Source organism: Choloepus didactylus, chromosome 5, assembly GCF_015220235.1.
Source record: "Choloepus didactylus isolate mChoDid1 chromosome 5, mChoDid1.pri, whole genome shotgun sequence".
NCBI lineage: Eukaryota > Metazoa > Chordata > Mammalia > Pilosa > Megalonychidae > Choloepus > Choloepus didactylus.
The window spans coordinates 56,337,049-56,356,880 of NC_051311.1; the positions used below are offsets into that span (position 1 = coordinate 56,337,049).

Consider the following 19,832-nt stretch of genomic DNA (forward strand, 5'->3'; position numbering starts at 1 on the left):
CCCTTATCAGTATATAATGACCATCTTTTTGCCTTGGAACTGTTTTTGACCCTAAAGTCTATTTTATCCAATATTAGTATAGTCTCTTTTGGTTACTACTTGCATGGTATATTTCTCCCAGACTTTAAACTTCTTGTATCTTTACTTTAAACTACTTGTATCTTTAAACTACTTGTAAAGTTTAAACTACTTTAAACTACTTGTATCTTTGACTTTAAGTGAGTCTCTTGCAGAGAGCATACAGCTGAGTTATGTTGTTTTATCCATTCTGCCAATCTCTGCATTTTGATGAAGAGTTTAATCCATTTACATTTAAAGTTACTATTGATAATACAGTACTTTCTTATGCCATTTTACTATTTAGCCTTTGTAAGTCTTACACCTTTTTTGTCCCTCACTTCTATTAATGCTTACTTTTATTTTTATTTGATTTGTTGTGTTATACCATACTGAGTGCCTTCTCATTTCTATCTGTACATATTTTCCATCTATTTTCTTTATTGTTACCATGGACTTAAAATTTAACAACCTAAATATATAACAATCATATTTGGCTTGATACCAACTTAACTTCAACAGTATATACATATACTTTTCCTATATCCTTCTATCCCCCCACTATTTCTTTTGCACTTGTTATCACATATCTTTGTACATTCTATGTGCAATACCATAGATTTATGGCACTACTTTTTACGTATTTGCATTTTAGCACCTGTAAACAGTAAAAAGTGGAGTTATATACCAAAAAATACTATAAAATATTACTGATATTTATAATTACCCACATGGTTACCTTTACCAGAGGTCTTTATTTCTTTATGCCACTTTGAACCACTGTCTAGTGTCCTTTCCTTTCAGTATGAAAATTTCCCTTTAGCATTGCTTGTAGGGCAGGTCTACTGGTGATGAATTCCCTCAGCTTTTGTTTACCTGAGAACGTCTTAATTGTTCCTTCATTTTTGCAAGTAAGTTTCACCAGATATAAAATTCTTTGTTGACAGCTGTTTTCATTCAGCACTTTCAGTATTTCAACCCACTGCCTCCTTGTGTCCATGGTTTCTGAAGAGAAATTGGCAATCAATCTAATTGGGACTTCCTTGTACATAACACATTGCTTTTCTCTTGCAGCTTTCAGAACTCTGTTCTTGTCCTCTGCATTCAATAGCATGATCAGTATATGATGGGGTCTATTTTCTTTATGTTTATCTTGTTTGGTGTTCTCTGCACTTCTTGGATGTACATATTCATGTCTTTTGCTAAGTTTGGGAAATTCTCTGTCATTATTTCTTTGAATATTCCTTCTGCCCCTTTCTTCTCCTTCTGGGATTCCCATAATGCATACATTGGTGTGCCTGACAATGTCCCAGATGTGACTTAGGCTATTTTCACTTTCAATATTTCTATTTCCTTTCCTCTCCTCAGCCTGAGTCATTTCAAGTGTCTTGTCTTCAGGTTCACTGATTCTTTCTTCTGCCAGCTCCAATCTGCTGTGAAACTCTCCTGGGCATTTTTCATTTCCATTATTGTGGTTTTGAACTCCAGTAGTTCTGTTTAGTTCCTTTTTAACATCACTATCTCTTACAAAGACTCTCATGTTGCTTATTCATTGTTTTCCTGATATCCTTTAGTTCTTTCTCAGTTATTTCCCTTCATCTTCATGAGCACTGAATCATTTTTTAAAAGTCTTTGTTCCATATGTCCACATTCTCATCTTCATTGGTGTTTTCTGGATTTTTATCCTTTTCTTTTGGATGGGCTATCATTTCCTGTTTCTTTGTCTTGTACTCTTGTTGCACACTGTACATTTTAATATTTTAAAATGTTAACTCTGGGATTTATTCCTTGAGATGTCTGTTTCTTGGCTTTGTAACAAGCTGGTGAAATGACAGATTTTCATAAGCTTCAGCCCTCCTATCAGGAAAGTCTGCCAATACTAATGTAGTTTGCAGGGTTTTCCTTGTCTTTTTGGACTTCTGTCTTGTCCTGGGATTTTACTTGTTAGTTGTTTTGGAGTTCCCCTTTTATAGGAGTTTGGTTGTCCCTGTGTTTCCCAAGAAACACAGACCTACCTCTTCTGGGTATTTGAAACTGGCTGCCCTTTGCTCAGACTGCCCACCTCTATAGTTTTTTACATTCCTTTTGGTGTCTCAAGATGCTTTTGCCTGGAGATCAAAATATGAAAGGAGGGCACAATGGAGGAGACTTTCCCAAGTCCATCTTTCCCAGACGAAACAGGGCTAGGCACCACAATAGGGGTGCAGCCTGGGGTAGGGATCAGGAAGAGTGTGAAGAGCTTCTCAAAAGGCTCTCCAAAGCTGGGCTTTCCTGCCCTGCCAAGGAAATGCAGCCCTTCAGCTAATTGTCTCCCAAAGCCCTGAGAAAGCACAGCATCTCTAAGCCTCCACTGCCACTGTCCCTGTCTGGGGTGAGTTGAAACAATAGCTGCCTGTTCCGATTTGCTAATGCTGCCATTATGCAAAATACCAGAAATGGACTGGCTTTTATAAAGGTGGTTTATTTGGTTACAAATTTGCAGTCTTAAGGCCATAACGTGTCCAAGGTAAGGCATCAACAAAAGGGTACCTTCACTGGAGAAAGGCCACTGGCATCTGGAAAACCTCTGTTAGCTTAGAAGGCACATGGCTGGCATCTTCCTACTTTGCTCCCAGGTTGTGCTTCAAAATGGCTTTTTCCCAGGACATTTCTCTCTAGGCATCTGGGGGTATTTTCTTTGTTTCTCTCAGGCAAACTCTGGAGTAGCAAAAGTCTACTTTCAATGGCTGTTGTCAAAATGTCTCTGTAAGCTGCAGCAGCAAGCTTCTTCTGTCTGATCTCTTATATAGGGCTCTAGTAAACTAATCAAGTCCCATGCTAAATGGGAGGGCCACACTTCCATGGAAATAATCCAATCAAAGGTATTACCCACAGTTTGGTGTGTCACATCTCCTTGGAAACAACCTAATCCAAAGGTTCCAACCTAATCAACACTAATACATCTGCCCCACAAGATTGCATCAAAGAACATGGCATATTGGGGGACATAATACATCCAAACCAGCACACTGCCCTCAGAGCTGGGCCCCCAGCAATCCTAATTTGCTATCAAAAGCCATGATCGGTGATCAGCTGTGCCCACCTGTGTTCTTGGGCAAGAGGATTTTTATGTCCCTTTCTATCATTAGTAGCTAGCCAGGGTTGGACTCCACTGCAGCCTGCTGTGAGAGTGGGGGGATGAGCACCAGTAGCCTCTGCACAGAGAGACTAATTTACTATTCTTTACTGTAATTTATCAGTCTCTTCCTTTTGCTCTTTCCTGATGCTGTACAGTGTTTTTTTTGCCCGCCAGCATTTCAAAATAGTTGTTTCAGACAGTTCCTGCCTATTTAATAGTTGTTTTGGTGGAAGGACTGAGTGAGTGCTGGGACTTCCTACTTGTATCATCTTCCCATCGTAAGGCTCAGATTAAGTTTTAAGAATATGTACTAAAACTTAAACATGTTTAAGCTCCAAGCCACCACATGGTCTTTCCACATGCAAAATGCATTCATTCCATCACAATATCCCAAAAGCCTTAAGTCATTTCCATAATGCTAAGTACATAGTCTCATCAAAATTGGTTATAGGTGTGATCTGTCCTGGAGCACAATTCCCCTGTCTGTGGACCTGTGAAACATAGAGAGGACGTTATCTGCTTCTGATATACAAAGGAGGGACAGGCATAGGATAAATACTTCTTTTCCTTAGGGAGAAATTGGAAAGAACACAGGCGTCAGAAACCCCAAACAATTCAGAAAACCCAAAGGGCAAACTCCATTAGATTTCAAGGTCTGAGAGTCATACATGGATCAATATTTTGTCCTCTAGTCCTGAGAGAGCAGCAGCCCCACCCCTTCCAAGTGACTGCACATTGGTCATGCTCTCCCCAAACACTGAGGTGAAAGCCCCACCTTCTCCAAGCATCAGGATGATGGTCAGGCTCCCTATGGATAATGGGGCACAGGCCCCAACCTCTCTGAGCACTGAGGTGGCAGCACTCTCCCTGAATAATGGGGTGCAAGGCCTGACCCTCCAAGCACTGGGGCAGATGGCCTGGCCTCCCCAAACACAGGGATGAACCTGCCCTTTCCATTCAGATAGGGGGACCCACTCTCTTATTCAAGGAGATCTCTTTGGTCCAGACCTTGGCTTCCATGGTTCTGCCCTTGAAGTCATTCTTATTCAATCTGTCCCTTCTCTGTTCCCTCCAGGCCAGGTTGGCAGTAATTCTGCTCATACGAATTTTGCAAAAACCTTGTTGGCTTTGCCTGCAGTTCACAGGCTCTACACTGTAAGATAACAGAACTTTCCACATATCGTTAATGTTTAACTGCATTTCCAATCCTGACTTGTACTGAAATAGCTGACTGGACCCATGTACAGTTAATCCCTCAGATGGAGCCCTATTCTTCGTGACTCACTTTCCAGAAGCTCAGGGAGACCCCTGATAGAGCCACTTCTGGCCCTAGTCTCAGAGCACACTATCTGGACAGGCTCTGAATTTTCCATCAACTTCTGGTTTCTTTGTAAATAGAGTTCAATTCTCAGCTTATCCCTTTTGTCTTGCATTTTACTACAATATGAAAAGAGAGGCCGGGCTACACCTTCCTCACGTAGCTTGGAAATCTCCCTAGCTAAATATCCAAGTTCTACTTTCAATCTGACATCAGAATATAATTTTGCTAAGTTCTCTGCCACTTTATAACAAGAACTGCCTTTCTTCCAATTTCCAGTGTCACATTCATCATTGCCTTCAAAGGCCTCATTGAAAGTACCTTTAATGTCCATATTTCCACTGACAATCTCTTCAAAGCCATCTAGGTTTTTCAATCAAGCACCTCACAATTCTTCCAGCTTCTTCCCCTTACCCAATCCCAAAGCTATTTCTGTGTAATTAGGTATTTGTAATATCAGCACCTCACTCATGGTACCAAAAACTGGTTTAGTTTCCTGGCTGCTAAAACAAAAACCATGTGATGGGAAAGCCTAAACAACAGGAATATACTGGCTCATGGTTTTAAGGCTGGAAGTCCAAAATCAAATTGTCCTCAGGTGATGCTTTCTCCCGGAAGACTGGTATTCTGGGTCTGGCTAACAGTGATCCTTGGTCCTTGTTTTTTCTGTCACATGGCAATGCACAAGGCAGCCTCTCCTGGCTTCTGTGACATCCAGATTCTTTCCACGGCTTTCTCTATATGTGTCTGAACTTCATCCTGCTTATAAAGACCCCAGTAATAGGATTAAGATCCATGCTGATTCAGTTAGGGCACATTGTAACTGAAGTAACCTCATCAAAAGATCCTATTTACAAAAGTTCACACCCTCAGGAATGGATTAAGTTTAAGAACACGTTTTTCTGGGGTATATAGCTCCAAGCCACCTTGTAAGTATAAGTAAAATTTAAATATGGGATCCTCATAAGACCCTCTTCTCATCTATTAAGCTTTTATTTTGGGGGGTTTATAAATAGTAAATAACATCAGCAAAATTTTATTCATTCTTTTTTTCTGGAGAAAAAAATATAGGATATAAGGAGTAAGAGGAAATAACTTGCCATTTTTTCAAAAACTTTTTAACAGACAGATCAATGGAGATTTACCTCTTGCTCTTTCCTGGCATTTTTATGAACTGATTTCATAGAATTTCTTTCCTTCTTTGTCTTCAGATACTTTTCCTTGGATGATTGCTAGGCAAAAGAGTCAGATTTAAAATCAATATTTAATCAAAACATCAAAAATAGTATATATACAGACAGAAACTATCTTGAGACTTCCACATTTTGGAAGATAGAAAAGAAGTAGTTTTCTCTATTCCAGCTACCTAGTACAACTAAAAACTCTGAACATGAGATATAAAACAAACATAAGTCTCTAATTGGTGGACAGAAGAAGGTAGACTAGCTAGGGAATTCAGGACCAGAGGAGCAACACAACAGTGAGTTCCCTGGATTTTCTTTTTGCCTCATACATTCCAGAATTAGAGCTGGAGAAGCTGGCAACCCCAAAACATAAATGGGTAGAGATTTAAAAAACAAAAGTCTTTCTCTTTAGCCAAAGTACCAAGGAAGGGTAAACTTAGAAAAACAGATAAGAACTGCTCTACTTCACCCAAACATCACAGAAAAAAACTGCAGCCTCAGTCCCAACACAGACAAAAGCTGGGTGGGGAGTTTAGATTTCCATCCTTGGCAGATTGTAATGAGGCTCCCCAACTCTTTCACTGAGGTGATATCAGAAAAAGCTGAATAGAAGCCAGGACTTTAACCACTGCCCAGTGGTAGTAAGTTCCCTTCCCCATCCTCCCGCAGAGTAAGTGGACACCACTGGAGTGATGAGATGTCTCTCTTCTACTCTGGAGGCCTAGTGAAGAGTCAGGACTTTCACAACTGCCCAGCAAGAATGTATCCACTCCTCACTCTGTGATGTCAGAGGAGGCCACATCAGGAGCAATAACAAGACATTCTTTCCTATAGTTGGCGGAATAATGGCTACCCAAAGATATCTTGTCCGAATTCCTGGAACCTGTGAATGTTTTTGCCGATGTGATTAACTTAAGGAACTTGAGATGAGATTATCCTGGATTATATGGATGGGTCCTAACTGTCATCATAACTGTCTTTATAAGAGAGGGGCAGAGAGAGATTGGACACATGATGAAGGAAGAAGACAATATGATGATGGAAGGAGAGAGAGAGATTTGAATATGCAATGCTGCTGGCTTTCAAGATGGAGGAAGTGGCCATCAGCCAAGGAATGCAGTTCAAGAAGCTGGAAGAGGAACGCAATGTATTCTCCCCTAGAGAATCAAGAGCAAGAGTTGCCCTTCCAATACCTTTATTTCAGCCCAGTGAAACTGGTTTTGGACTTCTGGCCTCCAGAACTTTGAGAGAATACATTTTTGTTGTTTAAACCATAAAGTTTGTGGTAATTTGCTCCAGGTGGTAATGTACACCCTATTTGTCCCATCCACCCCAGACTTAGAGAAATTGGCAACCAAGAAATGTGAATGAGTGCACACAAAAGAAAGCCCCAACAGAAGCTTGCTCTCTAGGCACAGACAAAGAGAAGGGTAGAAAACTTTGAGAAAATAATCACTCTACACCAGCTAAACACCACATAACATACTCCGAGAAAGGCTGAGTAAAGAGCAGCTAAAGCAGTGTTGAGAAGGAAATTTATAGAACTAAATGCATATATTAGGAAAAAAAGAGGAAAAGTCTCAAATTAATAATATAAGCTTCCACCTCAAGAACCTAGCATAGCAAAATATACCCAAAGCAAGCAGAAGGAAATAATAAAGATAAGAATAGAAATCAATGAAACTAAAACCCCCAAAATGATGAGAAAATCAGCAAAACAAAAAGCTGGTTCTTTAAAAAGGTCAATAAAATTGACAGACCTCTAGAAAGACTGACAAAAAATGAGAAAAATGAGAAAAGATACAGATTGACAATATTGTGAATGCAATGGGAGAACACTAGAGACCCTGCAGACACCAAAAGGTGAGTACAAATGCATAACTTAAGTGAAGAAGGCTAATTCTTTGAAAAACATAAACTGCCCCAACTCAACAAACATGGAATAGATAATTTGAATAGCCCTGTAACTATTAGGGAGAACACCCCTCCCTCAAAACAAAAACCATACTCGAAACTCTACCAAATATTTAAAGAAGAATTTACACAATCTACACAATTCGATACAATCTCTTTCAGAAAATGGAAGAGGTGAAAACACTTCCTAATTCATTTTATAAGATGAACACTCTATAGCTACAGTAATCAAGACTCTAAACAATCAGTGGGTGAAAGAAGAAATCGCAAGAGAAATTGCTAAATATCTAGAGATGAATGAACACGAGAACACAAAATAGCAAAACTTGTGGGATGCACCAGAGTAATTTGGGCAGATAATAAAAAATATATTTACAGCCTCCCCCTCCCCAGCCCCGAGGATCTGGGGGAAGGTGTGGATGTGTTGGACATCCTCACCTGGACTGGTGTTGATGGTGTCACAAACATTGGGACTGGTGGTTTGATGTGCTGAGCCCTCGAGCATGGGACTTGCCCTTATGAAGCTCGTTACTGCAAAGGAGAGTCTAAACTTGCATGTAATTGTGCCTAAGAGTCTCCCCCTGAGTACCTCTTTGTTGCTCAGATGTGGCCCTCTCTCTCTGTAACTGAGCCAACTCGACAGGTGAACTCACTGCCCTCTCCACCGCGTGGGACCCGACTCCCAGGGTTGTAAATCTCCCTGGCAAGGCAGAATATGACTCCCAGGGATGAATGTGGACCCGGCATTGTGGGACTGAGAGTATCTTCTTGACCAAAAGGGGGATGCAAAATGAGGCGAAATAGTTTCAGTGGCTGAGAGATTTCAAATGGAGTCGAGAGGTCACTCTGGTGGACATTCTTATACACTATAGTGGATCGCACCCCCTTTATCTAGTGTATGGATGAGTAGAAAAATGGGGATAAAAACTAAAGGACAAATGGGGTGGGATGGGGGGATGATTTGGGTGTTCTTTTTTCACTTTTATTTTGTATTCTTGTTCTGGTTCTTTCTGATGTAAGGAAAATGTTCAGAGATAGATTGTGGTGATGAACGCATAACTATGTTATCATACCGTGGACAGTGGATTGTATACCATGGATGACTGTATGGTGTGTGAATGTATTTCAATAAAACTGAATTTAATAATAAAAAAAAAAACTTGTGGGATGCAGTGAAGGCAGTATTGAGGAGGAAATTTATAGCTCTAAATGCGTACATTAAAAAGGAAGAAAGCTAAAATCAAAGAACTAATGGAACAGCCAAAGAAGCTAGAAAATGAACAGGAAAATAATCCTAAAGCAAGTAGAAGAAAAGAAATAACAAGGATTAAGCAGAGATAAATGATATGGAGAACAAAAAAAACAATAGAGACAATAAACAAAGCTAAAAGTTGGTTCTTTGAGAAGATCAATAAGATTGACAAACCCTTAGCTAGACTGACAAAGTCAAAAGAGAGAAGACCCAAATAAACAAAACAATAAATAAGAGGAGGGACATTACTGTGGATCCCAAGAAATTTAAAAAATCATAAGAGGATACTATGAACAACTGTATGCCAACAAACTAGATAATTTAGAAGAAATGGATAATATCCTGGGAACACATGAACAACCGACACTGACAAGAGAAGAAATAGAAGAACTTGGCAAACCAGTCACAAGCAAAGAGATCCAAGCAGTCATCAAAAAGCTTCTTACAAATAAAAGCCCAGGGCCACATAGCTTCACAGGGGAATTCTATCAAAATTTCCAAAAAGAACTGACACCAATCCTACTTAAACTCTTTCAAAAAATCGAAGAAAACAGAACATTACCTAACTCATTTTATAAAGCCAACATCAGTGTAATACCAAAACCAGATACAGATGCTACAAGAAAGGAAAACTACCGGTCAATCTCCCTAATGAATACAGATGCAAAAATTCTCGACAAAATACTTGCAAACAGAATTCAAAGACACATTAAAACAATCATACACCATGACCAAGTGCGGTTCATTGCAGGCATGCAAGGGTAGTCAACATAAGAAAATCAATCAATGTAACACAATACATTAACAAATCAGAAGGGAAAAATCAAATGATCATTTCAACACATGCTGAAAAAGCTTTTGACAAAATTCAGCATCCTTTTTTTGATAAAACATTTCAAAAAGTAGGAATTGAAGGAAGCTTCCTCAATATGATAAAGGGCATATATGAAAAAAAAACAAAGCCAGCATAGTATTCAATGGCAATAAACTGAAAGCCTTCCCTCTAAGATCAGGAACAAGACAATATGTCTACTGTCACCACTATTATTCAACACTGTGCTGGAAGTTCTAGCCAGAGCAATCCGACAAGACAAAGAAATAAAAGGCATCCAAATTGGAAAGGAACAAGTAAAACTGTCATTATTTGCTGATGATATGATCTTATATTTGGAGAACCCTGAGAAATTGATGACACAGCTATTTGAGCTAATAAATTAAGCAAAGTGGAAGGATACAAGATTAATGCATAAGTCAGTAATATTCCTATACACTAGAAATGACCTAACTGAAGAGACATTCAAGAAAAAGATTCCGTTCTCATAGTAACTAAAAAAATCAAGTACCTAGGAATAAACTTAACCAAAGATGTAAAAGACCTATACAAAGAAAATTACGTAACTTTACTAAAAGAAATAGAAGGGGACCTAAAGAGATGGAAAAACATTCCATGTTCGCGGATAGGAAGGCTAAACGTCATTAAGATATCAATCCTACCCAAACTCATCTACAGATTCAATGCAATTCCAATCAAAATTCCACAACCTACTTTGCAGACTCAGAAAAGCTAGCTATCAAATTTATTTGGAAGGGAAAGATGCATCGAATTGCTAAAAACATTCTAAAAAGAAAAACAAAATGGGAGGAGTTACACTTCCTGACTTCAAAGCTTACTATAAAGCCACAGTAGTCAAAACAGCTTGGTATTGGCACAAAGATAGACATATTGATCAATGGAATGGAACTGAGAATTCAGAAATAGACCCCCAGATCTATGGTCGAACCTAGTGAAGGGGGGAACAATAATGTAATATGTACAGATATGATAGTGAGGGTGATCTTAATTGTATGGGAATGGTCAGGAGTGACTATGGTTCATTCGTTAATGAGATTGTAAGTATCAGTGACACATTGAAGGTGAACATGTTCATAAATGGTTGTTTAATGGCAAGTAACCCACAAAGTAGCACCACAATCCTGAATAAGTGTTAGCATGATACATTGGTTCAGAGGGTTAACAACAGAGTGGTATGGTAAAAATACCCATTATTTATTAGTGACTGTATTTAATAGGAATATCTTACCAACTCTACACTAATACTAGGGATGAATAATTAGCAGCTGCTCAGAGATCTGGGATACATTATGTTATGATAATTGCTTAAAGTTGAGAGTGATGTTGGTTGTACAACTAAGAGAAGATAATGTAAGAAACTGACAATTTATCTTGGGATAGAATATATATTAAGTCAAGTTAGGAACCCACTACTTAATAAATCAAGCCCTCGACTTGAGGCTTGTTCTTGTGAAATTTAGGGTTGTAAATAGGGGGCTGAGCTCTCCTATAATTATGCCTAAGAGGCACCTCCAGGGAATCTCTTTGCTGCTCAGATGCAGCCTTTCTCTCTCTAATCGGCAAATAAATTCATTAATCTCCCCCCACTTCAAGGGACACGACTCCCAGGGGAATGAATCTCCCTGGCGATATGGGACATGATTCCCAGGAATGAGCATGGCCCTGGCAGTAAGGGATTGGAAATGCCTACTTGACCAAAGGGGAAAAAAAGAAAGGAACAAGCTGAAGTCACAGTGGCTGAGAGATCCCAAATAGAGTCGAGAGGTTATTCTGGAGATTTTGTTTATGTAAGTTCCAGCTAGACATACCAAATGGCCACAGTGGGCCATGCACATACCAAAAGTAGTTCCCAAATACCTAGCTCCCTACCTGAGATTCTATAAAGGATGCACTAAATTTTATCTTTTGGGAGCTTAAATACACCAGAGTGTTCCCATACCTGACAAGGCCTAAGGCCCAGAGGCAACAGCCTCTTTAAGACCAACTATCAGATGCAGTCCCCCTTCCCACACTGTCAACACCCCTTTTCAATATGAACAAGTTGGGGTGCTCACTGCCTAGACACTCATGAAGATAGAGAAAGAAGTTAAGTGAGAGGAAGGGGTAGTGACAAACAAGATAAGATTTAACAAAGATCTACGAATACTGAAACGTTATATAATTATATATATTTTTTGGATGCTGGGGTGTTGGAATAGCTGGAGGGAGGTAAATGACATGGTGGAACTATAGCCTACAGCATCCTTTGGTATTTGCTCTATAGCTGCTCCTTGAATTTTTCCTTGAAGATCTTTACCATTCCGTACATACCTTGTATTGCATGATAAGGAAAGAACTGAAACTGTGGAACTGTAACACATAACAATTTTTGAAATTACTTATATGATTGCTTGTTGAGCTGTACATCAAGAGATGATGCCTTTCTGTGTATATGTTATATTTTACAATAATGGAAATGGCTGAAGTTGTGGAACTGTAACCCATGACATTCTTTGATATTTGCTCTCTACTTGTGATATCGTACTTTGAAAGTTATCACTGTTTTGTATATAGGTTAGAGTTCACAATAGAAAAAAAAAAAGACTGTATGGTACTGGCAAAGGGATAGATACATAGACCAATAGAACAGAACAGAGATTAAAGAAACCAGAAATTGACCCCCACAAACGTGCCCAAATGATTTTCAACAAAGCAATTCAATGGAAAGAAGATAGCCTTTTCAACAAATAGTGCTAGACCAAGTGGATATCCATAGGCAAAAAAGTGAACCTTAAGCTAAATCTCCATCCTATGTAAAAATTAACTCAAAATGGATTCCCAGACTTAAATAAAAAATGTAAAACCACAAGACTTTTAGGAAAAAAAATAGGAGAAAATCTTTGAGACCTACAGCTAGGCAAAGAGTTCTTGGATGTGCCACCAAAAATACCTAGTATCCAGAAAATGAAATACTGATAAATTGGACTTCATCAAAATTAAAAATTTTGCTCTGAGAAAGACCCTCTTAAGGGATTGAAAAGAAAAGTTACAGAGAGGGAGGAAATAGTTGGAAACCACAAATCCCATAAAGGACTAGTATCTAGAATATAAAAAGAACTCTCAAAACTCAACAGTAAGCAAACAAGCATCCCAATTAGAAAATGGGCAAAAAACATGAAGAGCTGTTTTACCAAAGAGGATATAAAGATGGCAAACAAGCACATGAAAAGATGCTTAACATCATTAGACATTAGGGAAATTCAGATTAAAACCACAATGATATATTACCACATACCTATTCAAATGGCAAAAACAAAAAATATTTACACGAAATGCAGGAGAGGATGCCAAGAAACTGGATCACTCATACATTGGTGGTGAGAAAGTAACATTGTTGGTGGGAATGTACAGCAACTCTGGAAAGCAGTTTAGCAGTTTCTTAAAATTCTAAATATGCCTCTACCACATGACCCAGCAATTGCTCTTATGGGCATTTATCCCAGAGAAATGAGAACTTATGTTCACACACAAAAAACCTGTACTTTGATGTTTATAGCAGTTTTATTTATAATAACCCAAACTGAAAACAACCCTGAGTGTTCTAGTTTGCTAATGCTGCCAGAATGCAAAACACCAGAGACGGATTGGCTTTTATAAAAGGGGGTTTATTTGGTTACACAGTTACAGTCTTAAGGCCATAAAGTGTCCACAGTAAGTCATCAACAATTGGGTACCTTCACTGGAGGATGGCCAATGGCATCCGGAAAACCTCTGTTAGCTGGGAAAGCACATGGCTGGCATCTGCTCCAAAGTTCTGGTTTCAAAATGGCTTTCTCCCAGGACGTTCCTCTGTAGGCTGCAGTTCCTCAAAAATGTCACTCTCAGTTGCTCTTGGGGTGTTTGTTCTTTCTTAGCTTCTCCAGAGCAGAAGTCTGCTTTCAATGGCCATCTTCAAACTGTCTCTCATCTATAGCTACTCTCTCAGCTTCTGTGCATTCTTCAAAGTGTCCCTCTTGGCTATAGCTCCTCTTCAAAATGTCACTCTCAGCTGCACTGAGTTCTTTCTGTTTGTCAGCTCATTTATCTGGCTCCAGTGATTTAATTTAGACCCACCCTGAATGGATGGGGTAACACCTCCATGGAAATTATCCAGTCAGAGTCATCACTCACAGTTGGTTGGGTGGGGTGCATTTCCACTGAAACATTCAAAGAATTACAATCTAATCAACACTGATACGTCTGCCAATGCAAGATTACATCAAAGATAATGGCGTTTTGGGGGAAATAATACATTCCAACTGGCACACTGTGGTACAACCATATCATGTAATATTATTCAGCAATAGAAAGGAAGTACATGCATCAACTTGGTCATACAAGTTCACAGAATTTTACTAAAAAAAGGAAGTTCCAAAATATGCATACTGTAAGATTCCATTTATGTAACATTCTTGAAATGGCAAATCTATAGAAATGGAGAACAGATTTGTGGTTTCCAGGGTGGAGGGGCTGAGGGCAGGAGGGAAGTGGGTACATGAGGGATCTTTGTAATCATGGAATTTTCAGCATTTTGACTGTATCAGTGCCAATGCCTTCATTACTAGTTTTGCAAGATGTTACCATAAGGGAACTGGAAATTGGGTCTACAGAATCTGAATTATTTCTTACAACTGCATGTGAATCAAAATTAAAAGTTTAATTTTTAAAAGTTAAAATCTAGTTGGTATTGTTAAATGTTTGTTTTTTGTAAGTAACATTTTTATGATGCTAAAAACAAAACAAAACAAAAAAAACTATCTTGGGAGGGATGACTATACCCAAAATGTGGGACATAACCAACATCTGACCAAGGCAGAGATTAATTTAGTTCTTGAAAATAATCACACAGAATACAAACTGATGTTTTTACTCTTATTCCAGAAGGAACAGGTGTTTATATGTTTGTTTGAATTGCAGTAATGGGTATAAATATTTATCCATGAGTGTGCTAATATATGAGTATTTTCTTTCAATATACTGAAGATAGTAGAGAAGACAAGAAACGGTTGGAGAAAGAAGAGAAAGGAAGAAAGGACAGTATCAGGACAGGGTAGGAAAGGGGAGAAGTCAACACATTTATTCTTGTGATACGTGATTGTTTAAACCTTTTTTATGATCTGGACTCTGTCCTAGATATTTATTGTTTATGTCTCCAGAACCCATTTTGTCTTCTTCTGGCAACTGCCTTTAATTTTATTTGGGGACTTACTTTTACCCACTCTCAGATCATGAAGTCTAGGTGACACCCCTGGCTCCACAGTGAGCTTATCAAATAACCCAGGTCTAAGCCAATCAGCACGATGCATCCTCTTAGTCACAGTGAGTGATTTGGGAGTTGATGCAAGCTTAAACCAGTCTAACAAGAAAACAATCTCTGGATTTTTGAGGGAGCTACAAGAAATGAGTCTGTCTCTACTATGTTTAACATTGTGAGAATGTGAGGCTAGAGGTTCTATAGTCATTTTGCCACTAAGAGGAAAGATCCTGTCTGAGAATGGAATGAATCCAGATGAGGAAGAAATGAGAGATGAAATGGAAAAAAAGTGTGGTCCTAGAGCCATCAGTTGAGTCCCTTGTTTAAGCCATGAATAAATCCATCCTTGTCTCTGGACTGTTTATGTACTAATCCAATACACTTTTTCAGTTAAAGCATTTGTGGAAGGATTTTTTTGCCACTTCCAATGAATAAAGTCCATATACACCTTCCAAATATGATTTAGTAACTAGAGGAAAAAAATCAATTTTACTACCTTTGCATAAGTAATGTCAAGGTTAGCTTATCTCCCACAGTGATATTACCCTGACTTTAATCTGTTTCCCAAAATTAATACTCATGATAACTTTAATACATTCATTTTAACTTTGAAATGTATTTACTTTAAGACTTGCCACCATCCATAATATTTCTTCAAAGTATCATTGGCTAGAAAAGTCTGATAGAATTCTGATAGAATTTTCTAAAAAGGAGCTCCAAAAAATGTTCTGAAATAGATTACTGAAATGGTGGCATCATCTCTTAAGGTGATTATTTCATAGACAGAATTCCTTTGGAATTGTCAGTGTTTTGTTTGTTGACAACAGCATTACTTTGTAGACACACATTCATTCATTCATTCAACTAATATTGAGTACTTACTATGTTGAAGGCAATATTAAGTTTCATATCTTGAATATGTATTTCATGGATATCTATAGATGTGTAGATTTATAGATCTATGTTTACAGAATTGTGAGAGTAGCTCTATGAAATGATATCTGGCACCACATTTTCTCTCCTCAAAAGATTACTCGAAAATCTTCTGGAAATATTGCTATGAAAGCATGACTGCATCCATCAAGGACTGAAAATATTGTTTCTTCTCTTATTGTTAATTTTGGATTTACTGTCCCCATGACTGGTTATTTAAACTTTTACTCTCTTACTCTTAACCAGTGTTTGCTTATTTCCAGCAATGTTAGGAGTACTGATTGATAATATAGAAACAATAGGCTAGAATAGTCTATATACCAATAAAATATTAGATAAAAGACAGATTCTGTGTTCTTGTCATATGAAGTCAAATAGCATAATAAACATAAATGTCTACATGTGTGTTCCAGTTTGCTAGTGCCGCTATTATGCAAAATATCAAAAATGGATTGGCTTTTATAAAGGGGATTTATTAGGTTCAAATTTACAGTCCTAAGCCCATAAAAGTGTCCAAGCTAAGGTATCAACAAGAGGATACCTTCACTGAAGAACAGTCAATGGTGTCCAGAACCTCTCCAAGCTGGGAAGGCACGGGGCTGGCATCTGCTGGTCCTCTGCTCCCATGTTGTGTTCCAAAATGGCTTTCTCCAAAATGTCTCTGGGTCTCCATTAGCTTCTCCAGGGCAAACTCTGGGCTTCATCTCTTAGCTTAGCAAACCTCCTTCTGTCTGCATCTCCAGCCATCTCTAAGTGTCAGCAAGCACCTGGGTCTGTTTTGGCTCTTAGCTTCTCTCAAATATTCTAGTGAACTTCAAGACACCCTGAATGGGTGGGGCCATACTCCGTGGAAATAATCTAATCAAAAGTGTCACCCACTGTTCAGTGAGTCACATCTCCATGGAAACACTCAATTGAAAGACTCCACCCTAATCAAAAGACTAATAAATCCGCCCCCACAAGATTGCATTAAAGAATATGGCTTTTCTGGGGGACATAATATATCCAAACCGGCACAGTGTGTAAAATCAAAATAATTTCAGCCAAATGGAGTCAAGTCTTCTTTTAAAAACTAACTGCTTAAACTAAATGAGAGCATTTAGTCCCCCAAAAGAGGTATGGTGTATTAGAGGTGTAGAACCCCATAGTCTCCTGGTTTTCTTCCTACTTTTTCTGGCTGCCCTTTCTTAGTTTTCTTTGGTATTCCTCTTCTTTTCTTCCATTTCTTAATGCTGGAGTGCTGCCTTGGACTTATTCTCATTTTATCTACTCATTCCTTTACTGTTCTCATCCAGTCTCATGACTCTAAATACCATCTATATGCGAGGAATCCTAGATTTGTATCTTCAGCATGATCATCTCCACTGAACTCCACTCTTTTTTATTCACTGCCTATTCAACCTCCAGCTTTACTTAATTGTCCAACTTAACATGTCCAAAACTGAAATCCTGATATTCTCACCTGAATCTGCTCTTCACACAGTCATCCCCATGTAACAGAAGCTCTAAACCCCAGTTGTTCAGGCCCAAAATTCTGGAGACCTCCTTCTCTCCTCTCTATCTCTCAACCTCATATCTAAGTCATTAGCAAATTCTCATGACACTATCTTCAAATTATATCTAAAATTTGATAATTTCTCATCCCTTCTGTTGCTACTACATTGGCCCAACCACCACTTTCTCTTGTCTGGGTTACTGCCATAGCTTCCTATCAGTATCCTTTGTGGTTCATCTTTCTACTCTCCACTTGACAGTGAATAAAATAGATGTTTATTACTGTAAGCCACTGAGAGTATGAGGATTTGATAAAGTATTACAGAAGAAATTATCTCAAAAAAGAATTGGACAAAAGAATTGAGGGGCAAAACAGAGAGCCCAAAATTCCAGAACTTGGAGGTCATTTTCTATACAGTATTAAGGCAAAGGTCAAAACTTAGAGCAGATCATGTCACTTCTCTGATTGATCCAAACTTTCCAAACTCATTCAGAATAAAAACAACTCCTAATTCTAGAAGGCTTCATGTGACCTGCTCTCCCAAACTCCCCCCATTCCTATCTAACTCAATCTCTTACCACTTTTTCCTTTGTTCACTCTTCTCTAGCCACATCAGCCTCCTTGCTCTTCCTAGAAAATGAAAGGGCTTTTGAACCTTTAGTTCTTCCTGATTGCTAAGACATTCCTTGAATTGTTCCCAATTTTTCACTCCCCCACTGTTACAGAATTATATAGCCACATCTCATTGATATTGCATTTGACCATATGACTTGCTTTGGCCAGTAGAATGTTAAAGCTGATGCTTTAAATGTGCTTGAATGGTTTGACTTGCCCTTTTGCACTTCTGTGATGAGCCATGAGCACAGCATGCCCCAGCTGGCTGATGGTCCAGCAAAAGGAAGAAAGGTAGAATAGATCTGAACCCAACCCACAGTCTAGGGTTAAATTCAAACTGATCCCTACTTAGCCACAGCTTACCTGCAGATCACAAGCAAGAAAACAGATGTTTATTACTGAAGCCATGGAGAGTATGAGGATTTTTTTACGCAGTAAAAACTGAATATTAAAGAAATTGATACCTAGCTACATAGAGCTGGCCTAACAGAAACCTAAAGTATGTGACATTCATTGGCAAAAACTTTTTCTGTGGTAATATGAAAGACAGAAAGTGTGCCTAACAGATTTGGTCAACAGACAAAGGTTTTGAGGTAGAATGTTAGAGTATAAGTTGGTTGTTGTTAGTTTCATTTGATAAAGTATTACAAAAGAAATTATCTCAAAAAAGAATTGGACAAAAGAATTGAATTGAGGGGGAAAACAGAGAGCCCAAAATTCCAGAACTTGCAGGTCATCTTCAACACAGTATTGAGGCAAAGGTCAAAACAAGGGTATGGAATTTGTGTCTGTTGTAGGCAGCCTCTAAAATGGCCTCTCATGACCTCTGCCTCCTAGTACTCCTGCCCTTCAATGTGGGCTGAATCTAGTGATTCCATCTAATGATTGGAATATGGAAAAAGTGTTGGGATGTTGCTTCTGAGATTTGGTTACAAAGAGACTGTAGCTTTCATCTTGCATGCTCTCTCTTGCTTGCTTGCTCTAATAGATGCCAGCTGCCATGTTGTAAGTGGCCCTATGGAAAATAATTCTCACACACCAAGGAACTGAGAAAGGCCTTTGGCTAACAGGGAGCAAGGAACCAAGATCCTCAGTCTGACAGCCTGTAAGGAACTGAATCTTGTCAACAACCAAGCTTGGAAGTGGATCCTCTCTCAGTCTAGCCTTCAGATGAGACCACAGCCTGGCCAACACCTTCACTGAGGCCTTGTGAGTGACATGAGGTAGATGCCAGGCCCAGATTCCTGACCTACAGAAAGTATGAGATACTAAATGTTTGTGGTTTTAAACTGCTAAGAGTTGGGGAATTCTTTACATAGCAATAGAAAACCAATACAACATCCTTTGCTAAGACCTTGAAAATTATTAAAGTGGTCTCTAATAGCTCCTTGCAGCTGGACAGAAAGACTCTTAGAAAGATTAAGATGTGGTTTCTTGGAAGGCTGAGTAAAATATATATGGGGGTCATAGCTCAAAAAAGAAGCATGAGTGAATCTCTTGGAGGCCTGAGTAAAATATATATGGGGTCATATCTCAAAAAGAAGCACGAATGAGGCTTTTGACAAATGGAGTTAACTAGAAACAAATATATAAAACTTACAATTTTTGCAAGAGCTATAGTAGCAAAAGTGTTGTCAGCCTGAATTTTAAAAACTGTGCCTGTTCAAAAATTAGAAAAAACTTTTTGTTTCTCCAGCTTTCTACAGGTAGGAAACTTTCTCAGCCACCAAGAAGAGTATACTCTCAAAGCGCTCTTCAAAAATGACCACAGAAATTGGGTGAAGGTTATACAGGAACACTCTGTACTATGTTTGCAACTTT

General features: G+C 38.6%; 1 protein-coding gene across 1 annotated transcript in view; it reads right to left on the minus strand.

Moving 5' to 3' along the window:
• Window positions 1-5,128: 5,128 nt before the first annotated feature.
• Window positions 5,129-19,832, minus strand: part of AGBL3 (ATP/GTP binding protein like 3) — a 103,412-nt gene continuing 88,708 nt past the window's right edge. Inside the window, exons 13-14 of the mRNA XM_037836108.1 lie at window positions 5,639-5,725; window positions 5,129-5,252 (exon numbers count right to left, since the gene is read on the minus strand). Of these exons, the coding sequence (XP_037692036.1) occupies window positions 5,163-5,252; window positions 5,639-5,725 (177 nt within the window). The 3' untranslated portion in view covers window positions 5,129-5,162. The remainder of the gene's footprint in view (window positions 5,253-5,638; window positions 5,726-19,832) is intronic.